Source organism: Macrobrachium rosenbergii, chromosome 16, assembly GCF_040412425.1.
Source record: "Macrobrachium rosenbergii isolate ZJJX-2024 chromosome 16, ASM4041242v1, whole genome shotgun sequence".
In the NCBI taxonomy this organism is placed as follows: domain Eukaryota; kingdom Metazoa; phylum Arthropoda; class Malacostraca; order Decapoda; family Palaemonidae; genus Macrobrachium; species Macrobrachium rosenbergii.
In genome coordinates, this window is record NC_089756.1 from 9,181,226 (window position 1) to 9,208,535 (window position 27,310).

Below are 27,310 nucleotides of genomic sequence, written 5' to 3' on the forward strand. Positions count from 1 at the left end.
ACCGATAAACTCTCTCTCTCTCTCTCTTTCTCCTCCCTAACACTCCCTCTACTCTCTCTCTCACTTCCTCTCCCTCTCTCTCTTTCCCTCTTTCTCCTTCATGACACCCCTCTACTCTCTCTCACTTCCTCTCCCTCTCACACTCTCTCCCTTTCCAGTTAAGATAGTTGCCTCAGTTACATTGCCCAGCATTTTTGACATTTTATATCTCACCACTTCTCACCCCCTATTCATATCGGGGGTGAACTTGGACTTAAAGGGCATCGGGAGTTACTATCCATCTCAGCGACCTCGAAAACTATGGATTAGACACTAATATATGTCATTTTCGGTTGTTTTTACATGCCACCCCTTTCCCACCCCCACCCCCTTTGGTGCCAGTGATGTCTTACCCCACAGTGTTCTTTTCCAGATTGTAAGTCATATGCATACCAAGTTTGGTTGAAATTGCTCAATGCTTTTCAGAGTTATGCTGGAACATATACACACATACCATACATACATACATACATACATACATTTTTATATATAAATATATATATATATATATATATATATATATATATATATATATATATATATATATATCAAATGTATGTTCCTTAAACTTTAATGCACTATTTAGATATGAGGTAATACCTTTCTCTAAAAGTATAAATGTAATGTGATACGATACTATTTAAGCTGATGGGCAGCCATGCGTAGAGAAGGTTTAATAAAAAAATATCATCTTAATTCATCCTCTTTTTATTTAAAAAATGAAAACTCCACTGTCTAGATAAAGAACGGAGAGCAAAAAATTCCTCAGGAACTTACGTATCAACCTGAAAATAAATAAAAGTTTGTGTTACATAAAACAGATATTATGGAATTAATGCAACATCCTACCTGTCATGTCAATTTGATTTTAATTGCACTACTACATTGGAAATAGATTTTAAGAGTTCGTTGAAAGAACTAGAGGCAGATGTTGAATTTTTCAGTGTGGTGAGTTCGCTTTCCATAACAAAACACAACCCTGACGCACAAGCGTTTTTTTCGCTCAATGGTCAGTTTATTTCGGAAAAACAGTACCATTATGTTATCTGAAAAATCTATCTTATTTTAATTATACATTGTCCAGTTCACTAGGTAATAGTTAACTTTTAGCAGTGGGGAGTACCAAGTAGGGTTTATTTTGGCATAACATTACCATTCTGTTATCTGGAAAATCCACCTCATTTGAATAACATATTGCCTAAGTCACTAGATAATACTTACCTTTTAGCAGTGGGGGAGTACCATACTAATCTGCAATGCCTTTTGCAAAGTGGTAGGTACTTACCCATTTTCTTAAACTCAAAAATGTTTATACCATATCAAAGTGTCCGATTTGACATTTGACGTTTTTATATTTTGATATTCTAGAGTCTAACATTTGCACACTTAACAATTTCTATATTAAACAAGTTTCTTACCTAAGTGAAGGTACTTTTTGAATTATCAGTCTTCTTGATTAAGGAATCCAGATTTCTACGGTGTTTTAGAATGTAAATTATAAGATATTTCGATACTAGCACTACGGAAAGGTAACTTTTTAACCTTCCGTGTAAGGCGATCAATGCTAGAATTTAATGTAATCTAATGAACGGCTTTGTCAGCTCGATGCAAGGTGATTACATATATATATATATATATATATATATATATATATATATATATATATATATATATATATATATATATATATATATATATATATATATATAAGTGTATATATATGTATTTACACATTTGTATACACATATTTACACATACTGTATTTCTGTATAAATTTTTATATATATTTCTATATATATATATATATATATATATATATATATATATATATATATATATATATATATTTTATATATATATATATATATATATATATATATATATATATATATATATATATATATATATATATAAGTATCGCCACCTTTCAAAAAGAAGGGGAAAAATCGCGGTTGATTTACGCTTGCCTACGTAAAATATTCGGATTAATAAATGGAGACTCTCGTAAAAAAAAAGGCTAAAATTATGAAATATAGGAAGCAGGCTTCGCCGGAATTATTTTTATTATATTTCGTATAAGGTCCACAACAATATATCAGTGGTAGAATGTGAGACTTTATGAAAATGTATAGAAAGCTTTCGAACCCTATCCTGGGTTCATCTCCAGTCCAGTTGAACTAAAGATGAACCCAGGATAGGGTTCGGAAGCATTTTATACATTTTTATAAAGTCTCACATTCTACCACTGATGTATTATTGTGGACCTTATACAAAGTTACCCCTATTCTGGGCATTGAGAGTTCTATGAATCATTATTATTATTCAGAAGATGAACCCTATTCATATGGGACAAGCCCACCAAAGGGGCAATTGACTTGAAATTCAAGCTTCCGAAAAATGAAAAGAATGAAAAATGGAAAGAATTAGCAGAAGGTACTGGGAAATACAGAAAGGAGAGGTCACTTATAAACAAGTAAAAAAATGCGCCGAATTTTCTTCGGCGCAATCGAGTTTTCTATACAGCCACTACAGCGTATAATCAAGGACACCGAAAATAGATTTATCTTTCGGTGGTCTCGGTATAACGCTGTATGAGCCGCGGCCCATGAAACTTTAACCACGGCCCGGTGGTGACCTATTCTATATCGTTCCCAGAAGCACGATTATAGCCAGCTGTAACCTTAAATAAAATAAAAACTACTGAGGAGAATAAAGGGCTGCAATTTGGTATGTTTGATGATTGGAGGTTTGGGTGATCAACATACCAATTTGCAGCCTTCTAGCCTCAGTAGTTTTTAAGATCTGAGGGCGGACAGAAAAAAAGTGAGGACGGACAGACAAAGCCGGCACAATAGTTTTCTTTAACAGAAAGCTAAAAAAGGAAAAATAAGTTAACAAAGTAAGTAAATTATTAAAACACAAGGAGAATTGTGTTGGTGTAGTAATATCCCTCCATTCATCGTAGCAATGCTCGTAACTACCATGATTTATTCAATAATCTCTGAAATATTCTTTACGGAAGAGAATAGAATACTCTTTTCCGTGATTCCTTAACTTCGAGCTATTTTCGTCTCTCCCGGAAACATTCGATTTTTAGATTTCGCATGATAACTGTCTATGATCATTATTAGTTTTTTTTTTTTTTTACCTCTTTCTGAAACCTTTGATTTTAGTAAGAAACAGTTGTCATCAGACAAAAGGGAGAAAAAAAATCATCTGATAGGATTTTTTTTTTATTGACAAAACAAAAGAGAATCTGTCTATTGCTTTTCATGTCTGCGTTTTCAATTGATACCCGTCATCTCTCTGCGTTCTTCTTCTCCGATATTAGAGTTGAGAAGTTATTCGTGTTTGACTGTATCCTGCTGCACGTGATTTTGTTTTATCGAGAGAGAGAGAGAGAGAGAGAGAGAGAGAGAGAGAGAGAGAGAGAGAGAGAGATATAATTAAAGAGATTGAATTTCATGTTGACAGTGATAGTGATGTAAGTTATTTTTCATTTGGAGAGAAAGAGAGAGAGACCCTTCTAATAAATCAAACATGCGTAATTTGTCTCTTCAGTTGATTATTTGTTTTAAAGACTGCTGTTTTTTTATATATATTTAACAGAATTGTACCAATCTTTCTTAAAATATCTGCATCTTTTGGTGCTCGACTTAATAATTTTTTATGCTATTTCAACTTGCAGTTCTCCACAGTAAGCGAAAGTGGCGCATATATAATCGGATTATCTCTTTCAATCATAGTTGTTTTGCAGAAAGCAATCTCCTTTTTCGTTTTCTTTCTAAATTATTCTCTTTTCCTTCTCCTTCTCTATTTTTTCTGTCTATATTTAATAATAATTGGTCGAATTTCTTCGATCTTCGAATAGGGTTCATCTTCGGAATATAATAAATAATAATAATAATAATAATAATAATAATAATAATAATAATAATAATAATAATAATAATAATGGAAAGAGAAACCCACAAGATTCTTGTGTATAACTTGTTTACTGGTAAATATTTACATATTACTTTTGATCTCGAGTACTTTCAGGTCCTAACTGTGACCCTTTTTCAAGAGATGAGGTAGTCAGGCTGGTTCAAGGCCCCGCAATCTTCTCATCCCTTGAAAAAGGGTCACAGTTAGGACCTGAATGTACTCCAGATCAAAAGTAATATGTAAATGTTTACCAGTAAACAAGTTATACACAAGAATCTTGTGGGTTTCTCTTTCCATCTTCAGAAGAAAACTGAAAGAAGTTTTTGTTTGGTTAATAATAATAATAATAATAATAATAATAATAATAATAATAATAATAATAATAATAATAATAATAATAATATCAACAAACAGGATTGACTAAATTACGGAAAGAAGACAAGAGGGAATCACCTAAGAAAAATATGGTGTGGAGAGAAGGCTACTGCCCCATGACAAATGTTTTTATCCGTTTTATTATTTTCTATGCCAACACTGTAGCTTTTTGTTTTTATGAGTAGTGCTACCTCTACAGACAATGAGGCTGTTGTTTGTTGTTGGATTAATATATAATTCATAATATATGTATATATATATATATATATATATATATATATATATATATATATGTGTGTGTGTGTGTGTGTACATACACATACACACATATGTATATATATATATATATATATATATATATATATATATATATATGTATATATACATAATATATATATGTGTGTGTCTGTGTATTATATACATATATATATATATATATATATATATATATATATATATATATATATATATATATACATATATAATATATATATGTATATATATATATATATATATATATATATATATATATATATATATATATATATATATATATATATGCCCGGCTTCAAAAGCTATGACTTACAATACAAAGAAATGAGAAATTAAGTAAAGTCATTATAATGAAGCTTGCTGTTATGGCCATGCCTTACACTTTATGCAACTGTTCCAAGATGCAAGAGACTTGCTTGAAGATAACAGCAAACAAAATAAACAGCAGGGGATTGCAAACCTTACAACGAAAAGGCAGAAGAGAAAGTAAAAAAAATGCTGCAGTCTAAAGTTAAATAATTTTCTAGAACGATTAAGAAGAGACATTGCGCTTTTTCCGTGAGCGAATGAAGCACATCCTTTTAATCCCGTAATTTTATGAAGTAACAAATAATCCTCCGATACCGTGACTTTGCTATACTGGCGCACGTGACGTAACGCTGAGCAGACATAATTTTTCTCTGTAAATGGAAACACCGAAGAACGTAGCGACTCCGGCACCTGGACTGCACTCGCGTGGACGTCGGATCAAACCGGTTGGCCCTTGAACTTGTGACTCTCAGGCCGGATCTATGGGAACGTGTTCAAAGCGGGTGAGAGAGAGAGAGAGAGAGAACAAAAAAAGAGTGGAGGGAGCATACTATCAAGAAGCCCTTGAAAGCACTGTCCAAAGTGATAACCGTAAAACAAGTTAGACTAATCGGCCTTATTTAAATCAAAAGGGTATTCTGTCCATTGTTGGTGTTTAATTTAGATATATTATGAATACTCATTTGGAGCGAATCATAGCTACCAAAAACTATATCCTTTAAGTGATTTGTACTTCGAGAATCACTCTGAAGGCCTCTGAATTATTATTATTATTATTCATAAAAATCTCACAATAGCGTTAGTCACTAAAATGGTGAAGGAATGCACAATGGTGTAGATGTAAATACACACACACACATATATATATGTATATATATGTGTATATGTATATTTACACCTACACCATTGTGCATTTCTTCACCATTTTAGTGACTCATGCTATTATGAGATTTTTATGAATAATAATAATAATATTTCAGAGGCCTTCAGAGTGATTCTCGAAGTACAAATCACTTAAAGGATATAGTTTTTGGTAGCTATGATTCGCTCCAAATGAGTATTCATAATATTTAAATTAAACACCAACAATGGACAGGACGCCCTTTTGATTTAAATAAGGCCGATTAGTCTAACTTGTTTTACGGTTATCACTTTGGACAGTGCTTTCAAGGGCTTCTTAATAGTATGCTCCCTCCGCTCTTCTCCCTCTCTCTCTCTCTCTCTCTCTCTCTCTCTCTCTCTCTCTCTCTCTCTCTCTCTCTCACCCGCTTTGAACGCGTTCCCATAGATCCTGTTGGAGAGACACAAACTCAAGGGTCAACCGGTTGGTCAGACGTATATATATATATATATATATATATATATATATATATATATATATATATATATATATATATATATATATATATATATATATACATATATATATATATATATATATACCTACACGATTGTGCATCTCTTCACCATTATTATTATTATTATTATTATTATCAGAATACGCTGCTGTAGATTAAGTAAAGAAATCGCAATTTACTTAGCAAACTTCTACAGAATGCCAAAAAAGAAAAAAAAATAAGTAAAAGTAATATATAATAAATAAATAAATGCTATCAATATGTGCTTCAGAATGCCGTCAACCAGGATGTTCAGATTACAGCATCAAGCGTCTTGCAATAATAATAATGATTATGAAAATAATAACAATAATGATTTTTCCTTTCAAACATCAGCATTGAAACCCATAGCTATTTATTTCTCACCAGTCGCTCAGGAACAAGCTATTAGAGATATTAAGTTTGGTTCAATTTCTATTTTAAGATAAAAGGAAGTTGATCCGATCTTGTATTTGCATTGGTAAATTGGTACCTTGAAAACCACGCGATCACGAGTCTATTTATTATTATTATTATTATTATTATTATTATTATTATTATTATTATTATTATTATTATTATTAATAATAATAATAAAAGCTGGTAGGCATTCTTAGAGCAAGCATAAACAAACGGTGCCAAAAGAAGAAATGAGAATAAAATAGTAAAAACGAAAGTAAGTAATAATGAAAATAAATCTACAAACTTGACCACATGCATTAAACGGCTATCGAGATAAAAAGTAAAAGAAAAATAAATATGAAGGCAGTAAATGCAAGGCCCTACTAGACCTTGATTAAATTCTAAATCACGGCGCCGAGGCTTACCGTAATTCGAATAAAAAGGTAACGATGCCGGGATCAACCAATAGATGCGTTGGGTACTCCGCAACTGCTGTTACTTCGACGCCTGAGGAGCGAATGATGACCAGGAGAGTAGCAGCGGTCATCGTAGTCTCTCTTACGACACCTCAGTCATGCGCGCCATGTCCGAAAAAAGTGATCGATGGGTTCTCTGAACTATTTCTTTTTATTATTAATATTATTATTATATTCCTATCCAAATGGAAATTTGAAAAAGGAAACGGTAAATAATGATAAAAAAGACAGATGGAAATTCTCATAAGGAAAAATCAGGAAGAAGTGATGAACGAATGATAAAAACATATAGTTGGACTTTTTTTATAAACTTCATAAGTATTGCTTCTAAATATTTTTTATGCTGTTGAAAGAATTATTATCAAAATATTGAAAAACGGACGATCTTTTTGAATACACTGAAGATTGCACTGAAAAGAGGGTCAAATTTCACAGCTTTCCATTTTTTAAGATCTGAAGCATCTGATTACATAGAATTAAATAAAAAAAAAATTAGATTTTCTTCTAAGTGTCAGTAGGAGGATGAAACGAAACAAAATGGCTACGTAAGTAACAATGAGCTGAAAATAACATTTCAAAGTATTTTGGAATATAAAATGGGCCCTCTTGAGTCTGTACAATTGTGAATATTCATATTTCTGTGTGCATGTTTGTCAACATACTGTAGAGAACACCGACATATTAAATACCGTCCTTTTTCTTATGAGTAACCTTTCAATGTTTTGAACTGGTGTTCCATTCATTTAATTTTATTACATATTGAATAATGAATTCATGAAGCGTTAATCTTTATTCAGATTACAAAGTCTTTATTCGATTTTGATTTGTACAAAATTAAAATGACAACAAAAATTAATTTAAAGTTGAAGATTTCGTGCAAAAGCGGTTAAAAATTTCATAGGCAATCAATGTGATAACAAAAATCTTTGAGCTATCTACGTAACATTCATTGTGTCTGAATACCATTAGCAAGAATAATGGTAAACTAGAAAGTCAAATTATGCTAAAACACAGATCTTCATTAAAAATGCGGTAAACAATGCAAACATTTAGTAAATATTGACATTATTTATATGAACTAAGAAAATGGATAGAAATTTTTTCAGCATTGCTGTATCTTAAGTTACCAGTATTTACTTTAAAAAAGCTTGCTGCGCTCATGATGAGCTGTTCCAGGCGGAAGCAACATCTCTGTACATAGAAATCAATTAACTGACAACACTAAAAAGTTATATGATATATAGATTGTGGTCACGGAAGCACAGAGTCCCGAGGGAGACTGCCAGGTCTTGACAGTTTGAGGGGGTTGTTTATCAAAGGCTAGTTCTAAAGGAACAGCACGCTAATGAACTTTCCAGTGTTTTCGGACATTCTATATGTTCCTTTTTCTGCCAGCATATTAAGGATATAAGCACATCTTTCAATAAAGGGACACGATACACAGCGTTGTCGTCTTTTCTGCATAACGTTTGTCAAGATCAACACGAGCATCCTTCTGTACAGAATCAGAAATGAGCAGCAATTCAGAGCAGGGATTTGCTTATCAGTTTTGAAATAATAGTGCAATTGAAAACAGTCTATTTAATTGGCCTCATACAGATAGCTGTATGAAACTAAGAGAGAGAATATATATCTATAATCATCATACGAAGTAAGAAAGGGGCTGTTTTGAAAACGCATTCAGGAAAGGTTCATTAGAGTTTATGAGATGAATGTTTTTGCTCATCACATGTGGTTGGTTGGTGTTATGGAACTAGTAATGCAAACCACACAACTATGCTTGCGGATCCCTGGTGGGTTTAACCTACACCAGGATAAGTAAAACCTATTGTTAGAGTCTCTGGATTCCTCTGTATGTGGATGTGTGTATATGCCTTGTCACCTTATCCCTTTTTAGAAAGTGTGCGTAAAGACCAGATGGTGTCATCCTCTAGAGGCAGTCTTTGCAAAATTGCTGATAAGAAAGTGTTAATAATTATACATAGAGGTGATACTTACTTGTGCTTGTTTGAAGTACACATGTTCAAGATTACATCCACTGCTAATTGTCTTTTTATTATTTAATTTATTCCTATTCTTTTTATAAACAATATGATTTCTGGAATATTAGTACTGTCGGAAAACAAAACTGGGAATCATCAGTATCAAGCATTAACTTTGCCTGGTGTATATATCTTTCTATAACGTTAGTTAAGGAGCTATAGTTTTTTCTAATGACATACAGTGTTATATTTTACTTATGTAATGAAGGGATCTTAACGCATTTCTACAAAAAACAGTAAATTATTGAATGTTAAGAATGAAGCACCTGTTATACTTCTGTCCTCTGCAATATTTTCTTTCATACAATTGTTTTATTTCATTTTTCAAAGTACATTAGTTGGAATTTACAAGATAGCATCGGTTGCTGCCCTTGTATTACATTTGTAAGGATGGTATAGAGTGACATACTGGCTGGGTGTTGTCTAGTTTATTGGTGGTTCCTTACTGAATCAGTGTACGGAATCTTCTAAGTTATTATTGGCTGGGGCGAGCCGCAAAGTAGTTTCTACACACAGACAGGGCAAAACAGAGGTAATGTTTCGGACATCTGTGTTTGTTGACAGACAAACAGATGGCGATTGTGAGAGACATAATAAACGTACAATTATAAAACAGATATCAATGGAAAGGCCAGAAAATTCTACATATGGACAGTTGCATGAGATTCGAGACAGATTAATTAATACAATGCAGTAGCATAATATATGTGAAATGGCGAGACGTTTGGCGTCTTCACAAACAGAAACATACATACAGTTTGATACAGAAGATTCGGTGGGACATTGTGAGTACATGATTGGAATGCTTGCATGGCAGTGCAAGTAGTGGCGATTGTACATAAATCAAGACAACAATGGTTAGGGAGAAACAGACGGAAATATTTTAAGAGGTGCAAAAAATGAGCAGGTAAAAGAGTATTGTTACTTTATTCATGATCCAGGCAGTTTATATAGCGGCAGACTGACGTCGCGCCACGGAATACAATGGGAGCAAGGGTGACTTGAGGTCGATAATAATTAATAATAATTACAGCAAACGAGTACACTTTACAATATGCAAATAGACAGAATTGAAGTTGAATACAATCTTGATGCCTGCGAAAGAAGAATACATGGTACACAAATCGAAGACAGGTAAACAATTATATACATAGTTTAAATTATTGGATTTACGTGACCCGGCACGCCAGGTGTGACGAATTGTAGAGGCAAAGAAAATGGGACGTCACCATAGAAAACTTGCTCAGCAGAGACTTTACAGATAACATGCTCAGCAGAGACTTTACAAATGACTTTACAAATACTCCCCCCCAAGACGTGGGTAACGTCTGATTATTCAGCGTATCTGCTGGGGCACTGAAGGGTGCCACGGCTGCGTGAGGACATCGGCGGGACGCCCTGTGTGTAGGGGTGGCTGACTGCGGGTGTGGGTGGGTGCTTCCGGGGAAGGCCATGTGCCCGCTTCTTACGAGGGACCGGCTATGGCGACGGCTGCTCAGGCGGAGGGTGCGGTGTGGTGACGTCTGTGTCCTCCTCCAGGAGGGTGGGCTTGACACGGTCTACTGACACCCAGTCGTTCTTCCTGTGAAGGGTGAGCAGGAACGCCTTGTTGTTCCGCTCCAGCACGCAGAAGGTCCCCCTGTAGGGCCTGGTCAGTGGTTGGCGGACGGCATCATCCCTGACAAAGACGTGGGTGGTGGAGGACAGCCCGGGTGGCGTGAAGGTGGCCGACCTGTCAGTATATGTCTGCTTGCAGAGGCTGAACTTGCCGACAATGTCGTGAAGCCTCTGGACAGATGGGTTGTGGCGGTCCTCTGTAACTAGCTCGCCCGGGACCACGAGGGGCTCGCCGTAGGTTTTCTCAGCTGCGGACGGGGCGCCATCGGCTCTGGGGGTGGTTCTCAGCCTGAGGAGGACCCACGGCAGTTGGTATTTCCAGTCCCCGGCAGTGCAGCGGGCCATAAGGGACGCCTTCAGGGACCTGTGAAACCACTCAACCAAGCCATTGGCAGCAGGGTTGTAGGCTGTGGTGGTGTGATGAGCTGTCCCCAGCAGCTGAGCCAGGGCGGACCACAACTCGGACAGGAAGGCAGGGCCCCTGTCGGTTGTGATGTGGTCTGGGACGCCAAAGCGGCTGATCCAACTGGAGAGCAGGGCCTCGGCGCATGCGCTGGCGGTGGCTTCTTGCATTGGCATGGCTTTGGGCCACCTCGTTGAGCGGTTGACCACTGTCAGGAGATATCTGGACCTGCCTGATGGGGGAAGGGGCCCGATGACGTCGATGTGAACATGGCTGAACTGCCGCCCTGGCTGTGGGAACTCGCCTACCCCGGACTCGGTGTAACGCCCCACCTTGCTGGTTTGGCACTGCAGGCACTGCCTCGCCCAGGTCCTCGCGTTCTTCTGCACTCCGTGCCGGACGAACTTCTCTGACAGCAGTTTGGCTGTCGTCCTGCCAGAGGTGTGTGACAGCCCGTGGATGACGTCGAATACCTGACAGCGGCGGGGCCGGCCGGTACTGACATCGCAGAGGAGATTTGGGCCCCCAGGGGCGAGGGGCACGTCCCTCCACTTCAGGGATGTGATGGCGGTGCAGTAGGCTGGGGTCTCTGAGTCGGCGGCCTGCTTCCTGGCGAGGTCTTCGTAGTTGATCCTGGGCTGCACCGCGTTAAGCTTGACTCTGGAGAGGGCGTCAGCCACAGGGTTCTTCCTGCCGGGGAGGTAATTGACGGAGCAGGTGAACTCCGCGATGGCCGAGAGGTGTTGCTGCTGCCTGGAAGACCAAGCTTGGTGAAGGCGTGGACCAGCGGCTGGTGGTCCGTGTAGATTGTGAGGGGCGTGCCCTCCAGGAGGAACTTGAAATGCCGGACTGCACGGTACACTGTGCAGAGTTCCTGGGCGAAGGTGCTGTAGTGGGCCTCTGTGTGGTTGAACTTCTTGCTGAAGAAGGAGATGGGCTGGGGGTGCCGTCGATGACCTGCTCCAGGACAGCTCTACAGGCGACGCTGCTGGCATCCGTCGTCAGCTGGAGGGGGGCGGTGGGATCCTGGTGGGCCAAGGCGGTTGCCTCAGCGAGGGCAGCCTTCGTCAGGGAGAAGGCCTGCTGCTGGCTGGGTCCCCACACTAAGGACTTTGGTTGGCCTTTCAGGGTCTCTGTCAGGGGGGCCATGTGTGTGCAATCCCGGGGATGAACCTCCTGTAGTAGTTCACCATCCAGAGGAACTCCTGGATGGCCTTGACGGAGGTGGGGATGGGAAACCTGGTGACAGCTGTGACTTTGGATGTGAGCGGGCGGACACCATCCGGGGATACCTCGTGGCCCAGGAAGTCGGCTTTCTGGACGCCGAAGGTGCACTTGTCGAAGCGTACGACGAGGCCGTTCTCCTGCAGGTGCTGCAGGATTGCCCGGATGTGCTTCTGGTGCTCCTTGTGGGACCTGGAAAATATAAGGATATCATCCACGTAGCAGACGCAGAACTTTAGGTCCCCCAGGATGCTGTCCATGAGCCGCTGGAAAGTCGCCCCGACGTTCCTCAGGCTGAAGGTGGAGAAGGCGAAGACGTAGGACCCGAAAGGCGTGATGATGGCAGTCTTCGGTATGTCCTCTGGCATGACTGGTACCTAGAAATAAGATTTCAAAAGATCCAATTTAGTGAATATTTTGGCCCCGTGGAAGGAGGCCGTGAGATCCTGCATGTTTGGCAGGGGGTAATGGTCAGGTTCTGTTGCGAGGTTGAGCCACCTGTAGTCGCCGCAGGGTCTCCAGGAGCTGTCTGGTTTCTGCACCATGTGGAGGGGCGAGTCCCGCGGGCTGGAGGCCTTCTTACATATTCCCATCCACTCCATTTCGGCGGACGCGTTCTTGGCCTCCTGAAGGCGCCGAGGGGGAAGCCTCTGGAACCTTGCATGTGCAGGGGGGCCCTTTGTTTTTATGTGATGGTAGATGCCATGTTTGGCTGGGGCCCCAGGTATCTGGCGGAGCTCGGGCCTGAACACGTCAGGGAACTCCTTCAGCAGCTGAGTACTGGTGGGGGGGCAGCGGAGCAGATGGTAGGCGCCTTGGGTCCCATTGCTAACGGGAGGGACTGGCAGGAGTCGGTGTTGAGGAGGCGCCCTACTCCGACCGACGTCGACTGCCTGCCTGAAGTGGGCAAGAAAGTCCGCACCCAGGAGCGGGGTCCCTGACGGGTACCTGCTTCATTGCCTTCATGGAGTCCGCCGCGATCCAGACCTCGAGGGGCATGGCGAGGGCCTGAAGTCCCAGGAATTGACTCTTGCTTGTCTTGCCGGGCAGGGCCCCAGGCAGGGGAGAGTGTGGGGTGCAGGTAGGGGTGTGGAGGAGCGCGAGAGCCTCGGCGCGGGGGCAGACGCGGGTGATATGGGAGGGAGGTAGACATCCGAATCCGCGAGGTTAGCAGTTAACTGAATGAGGGAGGGGATGTCCACGTCCATGCTCGCTCTTGCCCTCTTAATTTGGAGTGGGATACTCGTGTCAAAACGCACATGGAAGCACGCCGTGTGGGTCCGCTAATGACGCCAGTGATTTTGCCGACGAGAGTCAGCACGCCCAAACGCTGGTTACAGCACCGTAGTTAGACCGTTAGGGGCATGAGTTAGTTCCTGGAGCTAAGACTGAGTCGCCGTATGGGTCCGCTAATGGCTCCGGGAACCACTCCGGTGTCACCACTTTAAGAGGTGCAAAAAATGAGCAGGTCAAAGAGTACTGCTACTATATTCATGATCCAGGCAGTTTATATAGTGGTAGACTGACGTCGCGCCGCAGAATACAATGGGAGCAAGGGTGACCTGAGGTTGATAATAATTAACAATAAATACAGCAAACGAGTACACTTTACAATATGCAAATAGACAGAATTGAAGTTGAATACAATCTTGATGCCTGCGAAAGAAGAATACATGGTACACAAATTGAAGACAGGTAAACAATTATATACATAGTTTAAATGATTGGATTTACGTGACCCGACATGCCAGGTGTGATGAATTGTAGAGGCAAAGAAAATGGGACGTCACCATAGAAAACTTGCTCAGCAGAGACTTTACAAATAACATGTTCAGCAGAGACTTTACAAATGACTTTACAATATTAAATGGTAGGAGTTGCATTCCTTGAGAGAGAGAAAATGAGATGCTCTTGCTTTTGTCTTGTTTCTTCCAATGGATGACGCACACACACGTGTGCCCGAAAGACCGCGATGTGGTCTCTTACACATTTGTCTGCTTTTACTGGGCATTTCCATTTCTGTTTACAGCTCATCCTAGATATATTTTTATGGCCTTTGTTTTTAATAAATATGAAATTATATTCTATAAATGTATTAGCATTTATACAATATCATCTGTAAAGCTCTGTTGTAAAGATATATATATATATATATATATATATATATATATATATATATATATAATCATGAAGCTACAAATGTCGCTTAATGTCAAATTCACGCTACCTCGGGAATATCTCCGATGGAGAATTATCACCGAAGGGGAATTTATATAAGTGATAAATGGATTGGTACCGCCGGGACACGAACCCTTGACACGGACCTATTCAGCGACTCCAGTTGACGTTACCACTGCGCTATCAAGAGAGGTATAAGTCATCGCCGAGTCTGCTGTATTGTTTTTACCCGTCATGAGCGGGCAAATTGTACTTAGCCTCAGCAATGACCCACCTCCGCCATGATAGTTCATTGGTACGTTTGGAACACGCAGCTCTTATTATGAAATTTTATCACACCGTGATTTATATACAATCATGAAGCTACAAATGTTGCTTAATATCAAATTCACACTACCTCGGGAATATCTCCGATAGCGCAGTGGTAACGTCAACAGGAGTCGCTGAATAGGTCCGTGTCGAGGGTTCATGTCCTGGCAGTACCAATCCATTTATTACTTATATAAATTCCCCTTCGATGATAATTCTCCATCGGAGATATTCCCGAGGTAGCGTGAATTTGATATTAAGCGACATTTGTAGCTCCATGATTGTATATAAATCACGGTGTGATAAAATTTCATATATATATATATATATATATATATATATATATATATATATATATATATATATATATATATATATATATATATATATATATATATATATATATGTGTGTGTGTGTGTGTGTGTGTGTGTGTGTGTGTGTGTGTGTGAAATATTCTCATGTGTATGGCAGGAATAAATGGTTAAATTCAATTCAATATACATTTTCAGTACCATTACTAATGGAAATTACCTTGATTAATGTAGAGACTACAACCGTTCGTAAAGAACTGTTCACGTAAACAAAACACTAAACAGTGCCTTGACTCCCTGAGGCCGGCCACCAATGTCTTGAATACATAAACCTCCCCCTCCATTATTGAGGAATTTGAATCAGTCTACTATGTTGAATTACGCCATTAGGTAAATTTGACCTCTTTGCCTATCTTTAAAATAAATAATAGATTTGATAGTTATTTATAGATAATAACCTCTGCCAAGTTAGAATCCAAACGCTTTATTTGTTAGGAGCTACAGTGTTGGCTGGAGCTGGGCCAGGGTATTTGTCAAAACATAGAGTCCAGCATAGACTAGTCCTAGTCTTTATATGGATTATATCCTTAGGATTATGTATGTCATGTGATATGGCTACCATCAGGTTGAAGTTTTACTGTCTGGAACGGGGGTTGGGTATTTGAAAGTACGTAGGCTAGACGGTGTACGCTAACTATAGCTTATGCTTGGTCTTTGGTAGGCCTAGGCCTATACGTTGCAGTATCACATTTGGATACCCTGAGCTAGGCTACGACTTGTCTTATGCTTGGAATGATAAAATTGTTGAGATATAGATTTTGGATAAGTGTACAGTGTATTGTCTTGGTTTAGGCTAAAGGTTATTGATAAGCCTAGCCCAATGACCTATTGAAAAATCCCTTGGACGTTGTAAAGAACAGCAACCCCAGAGTACCTGAGGGTTGTTTATCTTAACAAGCTAATATTTGGGGTGGCTGATGTTAACAAGCTCATTCTGATACTGGCGGTGCATCTGTTTGTTGTCGGCCAAATGGAATGTCCCTTCGCCGTGTTCAGTACTGGGCCGGGGGGTTGGGTACCCCAAGGCCAATACAGTAGAGGGACGTTGTAAAGAACAGCAACCCCAGAGTACCTGAGGGTTGTTTATCTTAACAAGCTAATATTTGGGGTGGCTGATGTTAACAAGTTCATTCTGAGGATAGCCAATCTTTACATGGGTACTCTGGGGTTGCGGATCTTTACAACGTCCAATCCCTTATTGCCTCAAGGATATGTGGATTTCTTGTAACAAATAATGAAGAAATAGTTCAAAACTCTTGAGAATAAACCTACTTCAGAAAAATCATAATCTACTGGGATACCTACCCTGATATAACGTAGCCTAACTTAACCAATGGCGCCAGGTTCTAACCAGACTTCGGGAGACCTTGTTCTCCAGAACCCCCATGCCACCCAGCTTGACATAACCCAGATGGCTGTAAATCATACATTGCTTCTTTGTTTTAAGGACAGAGAAGTTACAGCAATTCCAAAGCACTTCATTTTAGTCATTCATTTGGTAGCTCAGATGGTATGATATTTGTTTTGATACTTGTCATAAAAAAATTAATTGTATTTGAAAACTATATTCTAAATACATGGCCTCTCCTTTGTTTTTTTTATCACCTTGATAATAATACTATTAAAAAAATAATTTTGCTAAATTTACTGCTTTTTTTTTCTTTAAAAGAATGTGTAATGGTTGGCTGTGCGGACGGAAGGGAAAGGAAGGAGTCAATGAACACATGAATTTAATATTACACTCTAGTTAGACTCATAATTGGAAATTTCACAATGAAGGCTTGCAAGTTAGTAAGATTCCTTACCTTTTTTATAAGATGGTCCTATTTATACATGCAGTGAGGAGAAATAGCATTAACAGTTCTTTGTATCTTCATTCTTCATTGGTATAAGTAATGAAAAGAGAAATAGCATAGATAATTTATTTACTTCCTCTCAGTTGATCCATTATCAGACGTTAACTAGTGCTGTTTGGCCAAGCCAGTGGCCGAAATAAATTATTTTAAGAGGAGGAATATTGGAGTCATTGCATCTTTTTGTGAATTGGGATTTATAAAAGAAGTGATAATATATATACCAAAATATTTAAAATTAGGATGTAGATTGCATCTAATTCATATTAGTACGGTTTTATTTAATACAGTACAACCTTATTCATTAAATTTTGAAGTACAGTACTGCACTCTATATTATTAAGATTTGCCTTTTGATGTATGCGCTAAGTTTATCTACAGTACTGTCTTCATTTGTGCATAAAATATTTGAGTGTTACTATTACTAACAACACTTGCATTTTTCTCTCATACTTTCGTAATTCTATGCAAATACAGTACTGTACAGTGTACTGTTTTTAATTTCTGTGTTGATGTTAATATAAGTTTTTCTTGACAGGCTTAGTATGTGTTGACAGAGCAACATGTCAGTATGGCAGTAGAAAAGAAAAAAATGGAAGAAGATTGTGAAGTTCAGGATTCTCAGCATACCATTGCATTGAAGGATGACAAACAAGAAGGTTCCCACATTCGTAAAGTGTCTGGAATGGAATATGTTTATGAAGATAATGAGGCCTGTGATGATGATGATGATGATGATGATGATGATGATGCAGATGATCCAAGCTTTTCAGACTTTACCAGAACAGACAGCAAATGTTCTGAGCAAGCTGAATGTCTTAAATGTCACAAGAAATACAAAAATAAAAAAAGTTTAGCATCACATATACGAGCAAAGCACAAGGATTCCTTAGCTACACGTGCTAAGATGCCATGTCTTGAAAAAGAATGCGATTTTCGTGCTTCCCGCATAGCAAATCTGATCTCGCATCTGGTACGCATCCACAAGAAAAAATTCCTGTGTGAAAAAGTTACATTCCAGCATCAGGAAGGTAGGTTTTATATTATTTTGATTCTGGTACAGTTTATGTCTAACCCCTGTAACAGTAAGTATAGTTTACACTGAAAAAATGGTTGAAACATGAAATTCGTGGACTTTTGGAACAACCTTATTCATTTTTATATAAGTAACTTACCAAGTAATTACATAGCTATAGTTTCTAACTAGTTTGGCAGTTAAAATTTGAAAGTTCGCTGTAGCGATTCTTTTGTTATGGTGTAGGTAGATAGTCCCACCCACTTTTGGGAAAGAGAGGAACAACTCAGCAAAGCACTTCAATTTGTTTCTGCCAGCTGACAACGAGGTTGTTAGCTCTCAGCTAAATTTGGATTTCATTGCTGGTTTTGATTGAGATCAATTTGGTGAAGTACTGTATTTTTATATATGCAACTTACCCAGTAATTACATTTGCTAGAGTTTCTCTTGCCTTGGCAGCTTAAATTAAAAAATTCACCGGTTAGCGCTTCACTTTAGTACAGGTGACGGGTCTCGCCCACTAACAAAAGTATCAGGAACTACTCGGCAAACATTCGTCATTACGTTTCTGCCGACGCTCGAGTCAACACAGAGAATTTTTTGTCAACTTTGTTCTTAAATTTGCCAGTCAGAGACCAGATTTTGGTGATGTTTTATCGCCGGTTTTGGGAGCCTTCAAGCTTACAGCATTCAGGACAGTTTTTGATTGTTTTGTTTAATTTGTCATATTTCATGACAGTAGCGAACTCATAATCAATTGTTTAACTACCGACAGCGTAGTTTAACCGACGATTTCGCCTTTACCGGTAAATGTAAACATTGTGTTCGTTGCCGAACCAGTAACATGATTTTGTTTCTTATCTGCAAGTCTCAGTCTTAATTGGAATATGAGACTTGTATGTATGATGATACTGTGTGTACTTTGTCTTGGTCTTTAAAAGTTATTTTCTTTTTCTGAATAGCGTATAATGTGTTTGCTACCAAACTGAATTTCCTTTGTAAAGAAACTTACAGTTTTGCATTCGCTGCATCTTCTTTAGCGTAAAATATTAATGTTGCATTATCTACCCAACCAATATTTTCGTTTTTGAAAGGCATAACTGTAAATCTCAAATGTGTGACAGGAATTGAGACATGTAGATATGATGGTAGTCTATGTACCCTGGCGCCATCTAAGTCATATCCCTGTCTCTCTCACTGCTAACCTTCCTGCCCATTTTATCCACTTGCTCCCATGCCTGGCTCCCTCGCTTTCTTCTCGTGCCATTGCCAGTCTTGTTTTAGGTTAACAGATGTTAACCTTGTGATATTGAAGTATTATGCAGTGGAGGAGGTGTCTACTCGTCCCTTGATTCTCCTAGACAAAGGTCCCTGTCATACCCTCATACACCGGGAGGAGACATACTGGAAACCCAAGGGAGGTCGGGGGGTTACACACGGGTATTTGCCCCTTCAGTTGAGCCTGTTGCCGGTCCTAGGTATCAACAGACAGCCTGGAAAGGCTTCTTTCTGGATGTGTAGTGGAGGGGGCAGCTGCTCATCCCGCTGATTCTCCTCAGCGCAGGTCACTGCCATACTCCCCTCTACCTAGGAGGAGGCATACCAGTAGCCCAAGTCAGGTCAGTGGGGTCTGCCCACGGGCAGTCGCCTCCTCCTCAATCCAACCTGTTGCATCCCAGGTTGCGACTAGAGACAGCCACTGGAAAGGCATCTTGGAAGTGCATCGGCTGATTCGCGGGTCACTGCCATACTTCCCTCTACCTGGGAGGAGGCACACCGGAAGCCCAAGGGAGGTCAGTGGGGTCTGCCCATGGGCAGTCATCTCCCCAGTCCAACATGTTGCATCCCAGGTTGCAACTAGGGACAGCCACTGGAAAGGCGTCTAGGAAGTGCATCGGCTTTCATCAAGTTCTGAAGAGGCGTTGCCTCGTAGGAGCCGTCTTCGTCGTTTTACAGAGGATTCTTGCCCGCACAGAGACGCTTCTCGGGTAAAGATCAGTCCCCACATCTCCCTTACAAGAGAATGAGGGAGCCCTCCTTCAGTCCTCAACCTTTGTGCAGCAAGTGGGACACTCGAGCATTTTTTCTCCTCTCCTCAGCGCCAGGAGCGAGGTTCTAGCTCTCTACACCTCTCGGGCGAGCAGCTCCTGGTTTCACGTAAGCACCTTGTTTCCTCAGAACATCCTGTTTCGGTGGGACGTCATGTTGAACGCCTTGAAGCAGACAAGCGTCCTGTAGCAGCCAGGCGCCCTGTTACAGCCAAGTGCCCTGATGCAGCCTAGCACCCTGATACAGCCGAGTGCCCTGATGCAGCCGAGCGCCCTGATGCGGCCAATCGCCCTGACTCAGTCAGGTGCCCTGAGAGGATCGGATGTTCTCTTTTGTCGGAGCACCCTGAAACTGCCGAACTTCTGATAGCGCTCGAACCTCATCAGGTTTCCAAGCGCCCTGCAACTTCGGATAAGCCCTCTGCTTTGGACCCAGCACTCGAACCTTTGCAACAAAAAACTGGATAATATCCTTCATCTTTTACAGAAACCTGCAGCACAGACTGCCCCTGGATCAGATTAGATGACATCTCTGATTTCTTCTGTTAAGGAAGAAGAGGAGCAGGATACGCCTTCTACGCCGTATGCAGCACTCCTTAAGTGCCTTCTTCAGCAGTTCCCGGATTTTTTCACTCCAACCTCTCCTTCTTCTCCAGGCTCGTCTTACATGATGAGCCATCAGCCTGTGGATTCGACTAGTCTTCCTAAGATGGTTCTTTCTAAATCTTCGAAGAAAGTTCTTCGCCAAGTAAAGGAATGGCTTTCTGACAAGAGGGATCAAGGAAGGGCCTGTTTTAGTGTTCCCCCCTCTCATCTCTCACATAGGCGGTACTTGTCATATGCAACGGTAGAAGCTCCTTCCTGGGGAGTGTCTGCCTCCTCCCAGGGGGACTTTTCTGTGCTCATTGACTCAGGATGGAGATCTGCTCTTGCATCAGCGAAAACATTCTTTTCAGCTCAGGAGATGGAGCACCCGTTGAAGAGTATTTTTAAGGCATTCGAGGTGTTGAGTTTTCTCGACTGATGTTTGGGAGCAGTCGCCAAGAAGCTTTAAGAATCTCCTTCCTTGTGTGCTAAAGCCACAGACCCGGAGAATTTTCTCTCTTGTGCAGACAGAGCCGCCAGAGATGGATCGTGTGAAGTAGCTGCCCTGTATGCCATGGGAGTCCTGAAGAAGCACGAACTGTGGGTCTCGTTTACAGCAAAGGGTGTTTCGACCCCGCAGAAATCAGCCCTCCTGTTTTCCCCTCTGGATAAACAGCATTTGTTTCCTCAAGATCTTCCTCTCACAAGTGAGGATTTAGTCCTTCATGCTCCTGTGGGGGTCAGGGTTCATCTCTTTTGGGAGAGATGGAGCAAAAGAGGAGCGGATCAGTGGGTAGTCAAAGTTTTAAAAGAGGTATACTCTATCCCCTTCAAGGAGAATTCGCCATTGGCCGACACTCCTGTCGTATTGACAGCTTACTCCATCGGCTAGGAGAAGTATTCGGCCTTGTTGAAGAAAGTGTCCTCTCTTTTGAACAAAAAGGCAATAGAATTAGTGAAAAATGCAGATATCCCTGGACATGCAGGACGCTTATTTCCATATTCCGGCTCACCCGGATTCGAGGAAATGCCTGTTCTGTTTCGTTTTTGAGGACCAAATCTTTCAAATTCGAGCTCTTTGTTTCGGTCTATCGACAGCCCTGCAAGTCTTCTCTTTGAGTGTTGGCTCCTTTGGCGGGTTGGCTACATTTAGCGGGAGTGAGGATCTCGCTATATCTGGACGATTGGCTAATTCGATCACCCAGGAAGAATCATTGCATAAAGGACTTACAAAAAACTCTTGTCTTGACCCAGGAATTAGGACTAACAATGAGGGACGTTGGCTTCTATGAAGCAATTTGTAAGACTAGGGAGACTTCACATGAGACCTCTCTAGTTTCATTTAAGAACTTGCTGGGATCGGAAAGTTCATCAGGACAGCCATGTCTTTCTGATAACCTCAGAAATAAGGGAGGATCTGCAGTGGTGGAGGTCCACAGAAAGACTTTCGGAAGGGAAGTCACTCGCTCCGGTGAGCCCCGACCTAGAATTCTTTTCCGATGCGTCAGACGTTGGTTGGGGAGCGCTCCTGGTGAATCTGGAAGTCTTGGGGAAGTGGTCTTCGGAGGAGAAAGGGTTGCATATCAGTGTGGTGGAGTTAAAGGCGATACATCTAGGTCTACAACATTTTGCGACGCAGGTACACAACAAGACAATAGTGGTACATGCGGACAATACCACAACCCAAGTTGTTTTTTCCTCACCCAATTTTCACCTCACCTGGCGCCAGCTACAGCCGGGTGCCTGCTCTACCCCGAGTTTCTAGGAGCGCCCACCAGCTCCTGACCAGTTAGTTAGCTGACGACCAGCTCTGCTGGCCCCACCCACAGCCTGGCACCAGCTCAGTAGACCCGGCGCCAGCTACCGGTGGTCTAACTTTTAATAAAATGAAGTTTTATATATACTGTACTTGCCCAGTAATTATGGACGGAGCCCTCCCTCCTCCCCGCGCATGGACATAAAGCATAAATGTAATGATGAGCGCCCAGTGACATCCCAGCGCCCATTAGTGCCCATTCATTCGGAGATTTCTGAGTGCCCACTAGCGCCCGAGAGTGCAATTCTCTCCTCTAAGGGCTTTGCACCAGCCCCTGTCTTGCCAGCTCCAAACCCCAGACTTCAGACTTTTTCTTCAGTTATGGACCAAGCTTTGGCTCCCATCAAGCAGAGATTAGATGACATTTTAGGTTTTTTGAAATAACCCCTTTCTGCGGCTAAGCCAACTGCAGACGTATCTATTTCTCCAGTGTTGTCCGACGAAGAGGAATCAAAAAGGATGTGGAAGAGGATTCGACTCCTTCTGCTTATGTGGTGCTCCTTTCTTTTTTACTATGGAGTTTCCCTGCTTTTTTCTCACCAGCAGCCCCATCTTCTCCCATGTCCACCTTCTTGATGAGTAATCGACCTATGGAACACTCCAGGTTGCCCAAGATGGTGCTCTCTACTTCCGCTAGGAAGGCGCCCAACGAAGTAGATGCTTGGCTCTCAGTCAAGAGAGAGCAAGGGAAGGCTTCTTTTAGCTTTCCTCCTGCCCATCTTTTGCATAGAAGATATTCTTCTTACTTCTTATACCAGTGGAGAAGCTCCTTACCTGGGAGCTGCTGCCTCCTCCCAGGGGGACTTCTCTGGCTTGATTGATTCTTCTGGGATATTGGCTTTTTCATTGGCTAAAGTGATATTTTCTTCAGCAGAGATTGATCATCTACTTCGAAACCTCTTCAGGGTGTTCGAAGTAATTAGTTTCTTGGAGTGGTTGGTGAGCGCCTTGGCATGGAAGATACAGGACTGTTCTTCTCTCCCTGAGGACTTCGTCTCGGGCGCTCTGGGTGTTCTCTCTTGCACCAATAAAGGAGTTAGAGATAGCTCTAGGGAACTAGCCTGTCTTTTTATGTTGAGTGTTTTAAAAAAGAGTTATGGTGTTCATATACCACCAAAGGAGTAACTAAAGCACAGACGCCTACCCTCCTTTTTTCTCTCTTGGTGAAGGACTTTCTGTTCCCACAGTTGATGGTTAATGACATTGTGTCTCATCCAAACAAAAAGTCGACCCAGGACCTTCTGTCTCAGTCAGTCAGAAATCCTAAGGACCCTCCTTTGTTTGGTGGGAAATCAGCCTCTCTCTAGTTTCATCCCTTTCGTAGCGGGAGAACAAGATCTTCCAGACCACATTCCAATGTTCTCTTTTTGTTGCGAACGGTCAAGAAATTCTGCATCGAGATCCTCATCAAGAAAATGAAGACCTAGTCCTCCATGCTCCAGTGGCTGCCAGGCTCCAACTATTCTGGGAAAAATGGAGCAAAATGGGAGTGGAACAATGGATCATTCGAGTCCTTAAGGAGGGCTACACTATCCCGTTCAGGGAAAAACCTCCTTTAGTCAAGAAGCCTAATGTCTTGACCGTCTACACCTTAGACTCAGAAAGGTTTGCGGCCCTCTCAGAGGAGGTTTCCGCCCTTCTCAACAAGAAGGCTGTAGAGATAGTCGAGGGTGTAGAGTCAGAGGGATTCTACAATCGCCTCTTCGTGGTTCCCAAGTCATCGGGAGGGTGGAGACTGGTCCTGGACGTAAGTACACTGAATGTCTTCGTTCAGAAGATGAAGTTCAGAATGGAGACAATCATTCCATTCTTGCATCCATTTGTCAAGGAGACTGGATGGTCTCAATAGCTATGCAGGATGCTTACTTTCACGTCCCTGTTCATCCAGGTTCGAGGAAGTTCCTCAGATTTGTTTTCCAGGACCGAGTCTTCCAGTTTTGAGCCCTATGTTTCGGGTTATCGATGGCCTCTCAGTTTTTACTCGCGTTCTTGCTCCCCTGGCAGGATGGCCCCATCTCAGGGCCATCAATATCGCTCTCTACCTAGATGATTAGCTCCTTTGCTCCCCGATGAAGGGGACCTTCGCAAGACCCTTTCCCTAGTCAACAATCTAGGTTTGCTTATCAACCATCAGAAATCCCAACTGGCTCCTTCTCAGGAGATAGTTTATTTTATATAAGTGACTTACCAAGGAATTACACAGCTACCAACTTCCTACCATGGCTGACCAAAAATTCAAATTTTGTGCAATTAGGACTGACAGATACAACTCAGCGGGAAACATCAATTCGTTTTTTGCCGGCTCCAATCAACATCGGTGGTTTTTGGGCAGTACCTTACATCGTTTGTTGGATTGTTTTCCTGTAATTTGGTGACGTATTCAGATTTTGTGTGGCCTTGTTTGCAATTAGTGAATCATTAGGTTATTTTGTAATTTTTCACTATTTTAAGCCATGCCAGATTCTAGTTCTTCAAGCGTTCGGTTCTGTACCGAGGGACATAAAACTGAATTAAGTAAGATTATGTATGATTCTCATACTAAATGCATTAATTGTAGGGGACAAGATTTTAATGGGAAGATTACTTGTCAGGAATGTCAGGATTGGGATTCTCAGCAGTGGAAGGTTTATCGTTCCCATTCTGATAAACTTGAGAAAGATAGGAAGAGGAAGGCTGCTCTTAAGAATGAAGCATAGAGTTAGCTTAGAAGCTACTCCTTTGCCTTCAGTGGCTGAGGGTAGCAGTTTCTTCCCCACTTATTCCTTCTATTTCTCCTATTTTGAGTCCTCCTACTGATTTACCACGTGTTCCTTTACCGTCTTCCCATACTTCTGATTCCAACACCTTTGCCAGTCTTGAGTCTAGGGTCGATAAGAAGTTAGAGTTTTTGGCCAATACAGGCATGAATCTTGGTTTATCTTTTAAGGCTTTTGTTAATAAAGGTTCTGTTCCAGATGTCTGTGCTACCAGTTCTAGTAAAGTGCAAAGTGAGAGTGTTGTGTTTTCTGAGGAGGTGGCTGTCTGTCCTACCAGTGCTCCTAGATGAAGGTCTCTGTCCCGCTCCCCCACACCAGAGGGAAGACATACCAGAGGTCGAAGGGAGGCTAGTAGTGTTTGCCCACAGGCAATTGTCCCCTCCGTCGAACCTGTTGCACATTCCCAGGTGTCGACTGAGCTCCACTGGAAAGCTGTCTCGTTTAGTGTGCATTGTATTTCTGATTCGGAAGGTTCGTTGTCGGATGAAAGGCGTCGTCGGTGTCAGTCTTCTGTTTCTTGTCCTTTGAAGAGGCATTCTGCTGCTGCGGAAGTCAGCTTTAGTCCTCAATCTTCTTGCAGTTTTGCTGATCTGCATCCTTCGTCGTCTCAGGTTCAACAATCAGCTTGGGATAGTCCGGAGTCTCTTGGCACCAAAGATCACCTGATCTTGTCTCCTAAGTGCTCTCGTAATAAGCACTCGCCGCCTCAGCCCAAGCACTCTCGCTCTCCTGAGCACCTGCCTTCTCCCAAGCACTTGGTGCCTGCGCCTGCTCGTTTGGTGCCAACTTCTCACTCAGTGCCAACTTTGGACAGTTCAACCCCTGCTTCTTCTAAGTGCCTGACACCATCGCTGCCTCCTCTCCCTCTTTTGTCGCCTCAGGAGGATTCTTTGGCTCCGATTAAGCATCATTTGGAGGATTTGATGACTTTCTTAAAGAAGAAGACGGTTCCTAAGTCCGAGGATACAGTTCTCTTTCCTGTTTCGTCAGAGGAGGAAGAATCGGACCATGATTCGGTACCTGCTTCAGCTTATTTGAGTCTCCTCAGGTTCCTGTTATTGAACTTCCCTGACTTCTTCCAGCCTGCTCCTCTGGACTCTCCTGCCTCACGTTTTAGATGAAGAAGCATGCCTCTGACTCCTGCCTTCCTAAGCTCGTCCTCTCCTCTTCTTCGAAGAAAGCATTGAAAGAGATCGATGAGTGGTTGACTTCGAAAAGAGCTGCTGGCAAGGCTACTTTTGCCTTTCCTCCTTTGAAACTTCTTAACAGGAGGTACAGGTTTTATGCCACTGGGGAAGTGCCTTCCTTGGGAGTTGATGCCTCCTCCCAGGGGGACTTCTTTGGCTTGGTTGATGCATCGTGTCGTACTGCTTTCGCCTCAGCGAAAGTCTTCTCATCTCCCGAACTGGATCATCTTGTTCACAATACAGGCAGTCCCTGCTTAACGGCAATCCGGTTTTATGGCGCTTGTCTAGCGACAAAAATCGGCTCCAATAACTGGGTATTGGTGCCGATACATACCTAACAGAGGCGCAGATAACTGAAAATCAGCTCTTTTTGGCACCGATAAGCCCCGAAATTTGCCGAAAAAGCGTGAAAATCACCAATTTTCAGTTAGCAGCAATTTTCGGTTATCATCACAACCTCAGAATGGAACCCCCGCCGATAACCGGGGACTGCCTATATTTGCTTTGGACTGACTTAATGTTCTTTCTTGCACAGACAAGGCAGTGAGGGACGATTCGGCTTGCATCGCTATATGTGATGGGCTCGTTGAAGAAGCGAGGGCTGTGGTGCTCCTTTACTACTAAAGGAGTGACCTCTATCCAGAACTCAGCTCTCTTATTCGCTCCGCTTGACAAGTCTTGCCTTTTTCCCCAGGACACTGTTAAAGAAGTTCTTTCGGATCTGCAGA

The 27,310-nt window shown here is 41.5% G+C and overlaps 2 protein-coding genes across 4 annotated transcripts in view; one reads left to right on the top strand and one right to left on the bottom strand.

Moving 5' to 3' along the window:
* Positions 1 to 10,698: 10,698 nt before the first annotated feature.
* LOC136846879 (uncharacterized) lies at positions 10,699 to 11,181 on the bottom strand. Its single transcript, XM_067118130.1, has one exon. It carries the CDS (start codon positions 11,179 to 11,181, stop codon positions 10,699 to 10,701), a length of 483 nt encoding a protein of 160 aa, XP_066974231.1.
* Positions 11,182 to 15,516: 4,335 nt separating this feature from the next.
* Positions 15,517 to 27,310, top strand: part of LOC136847072 (uncharacterized) — a 44,067-nt gene continuing 32,273 nt past the window's right edge. Inside the window, exons 1-3 of one of the 3 annotated variants that reach the window (XM_067118345.1) lie at positions 15,517 to 15,652; positions 16,992 to 17,109; positions 17,714 to 18,206. In XM_067118345.1, the coding sequence (XP_066974446.1) occupies positions 17,747 to 18,206 (460 nt within the window). In that variant the 5' untranslated portion in view covers positions 15,517 to 15,652; positions 16,992 to 17,109; positions 17,714 to 17,746. Of the gene's footprint in view, positions 15,653 to 15,786; positions 15,930 to 16,991; positions 17,110 to 17,713; positions 18,207 to 27,310 lie in introns of those variants that run through there. The other 2 variants (XM_067118347.1, XM_067118346.1) reach the window with 2 other exon arrangements.

Bases quoted from the DNA above. Each gene is read 5' to 3' on its own strand.
- LOC136846879 (XM_067118130.1), bottom strand. From the start codon at position 11,181: ATGGCCCGCTGCACTGCCGGGGACTGGAAATACCAACTGCCGTGGGTC.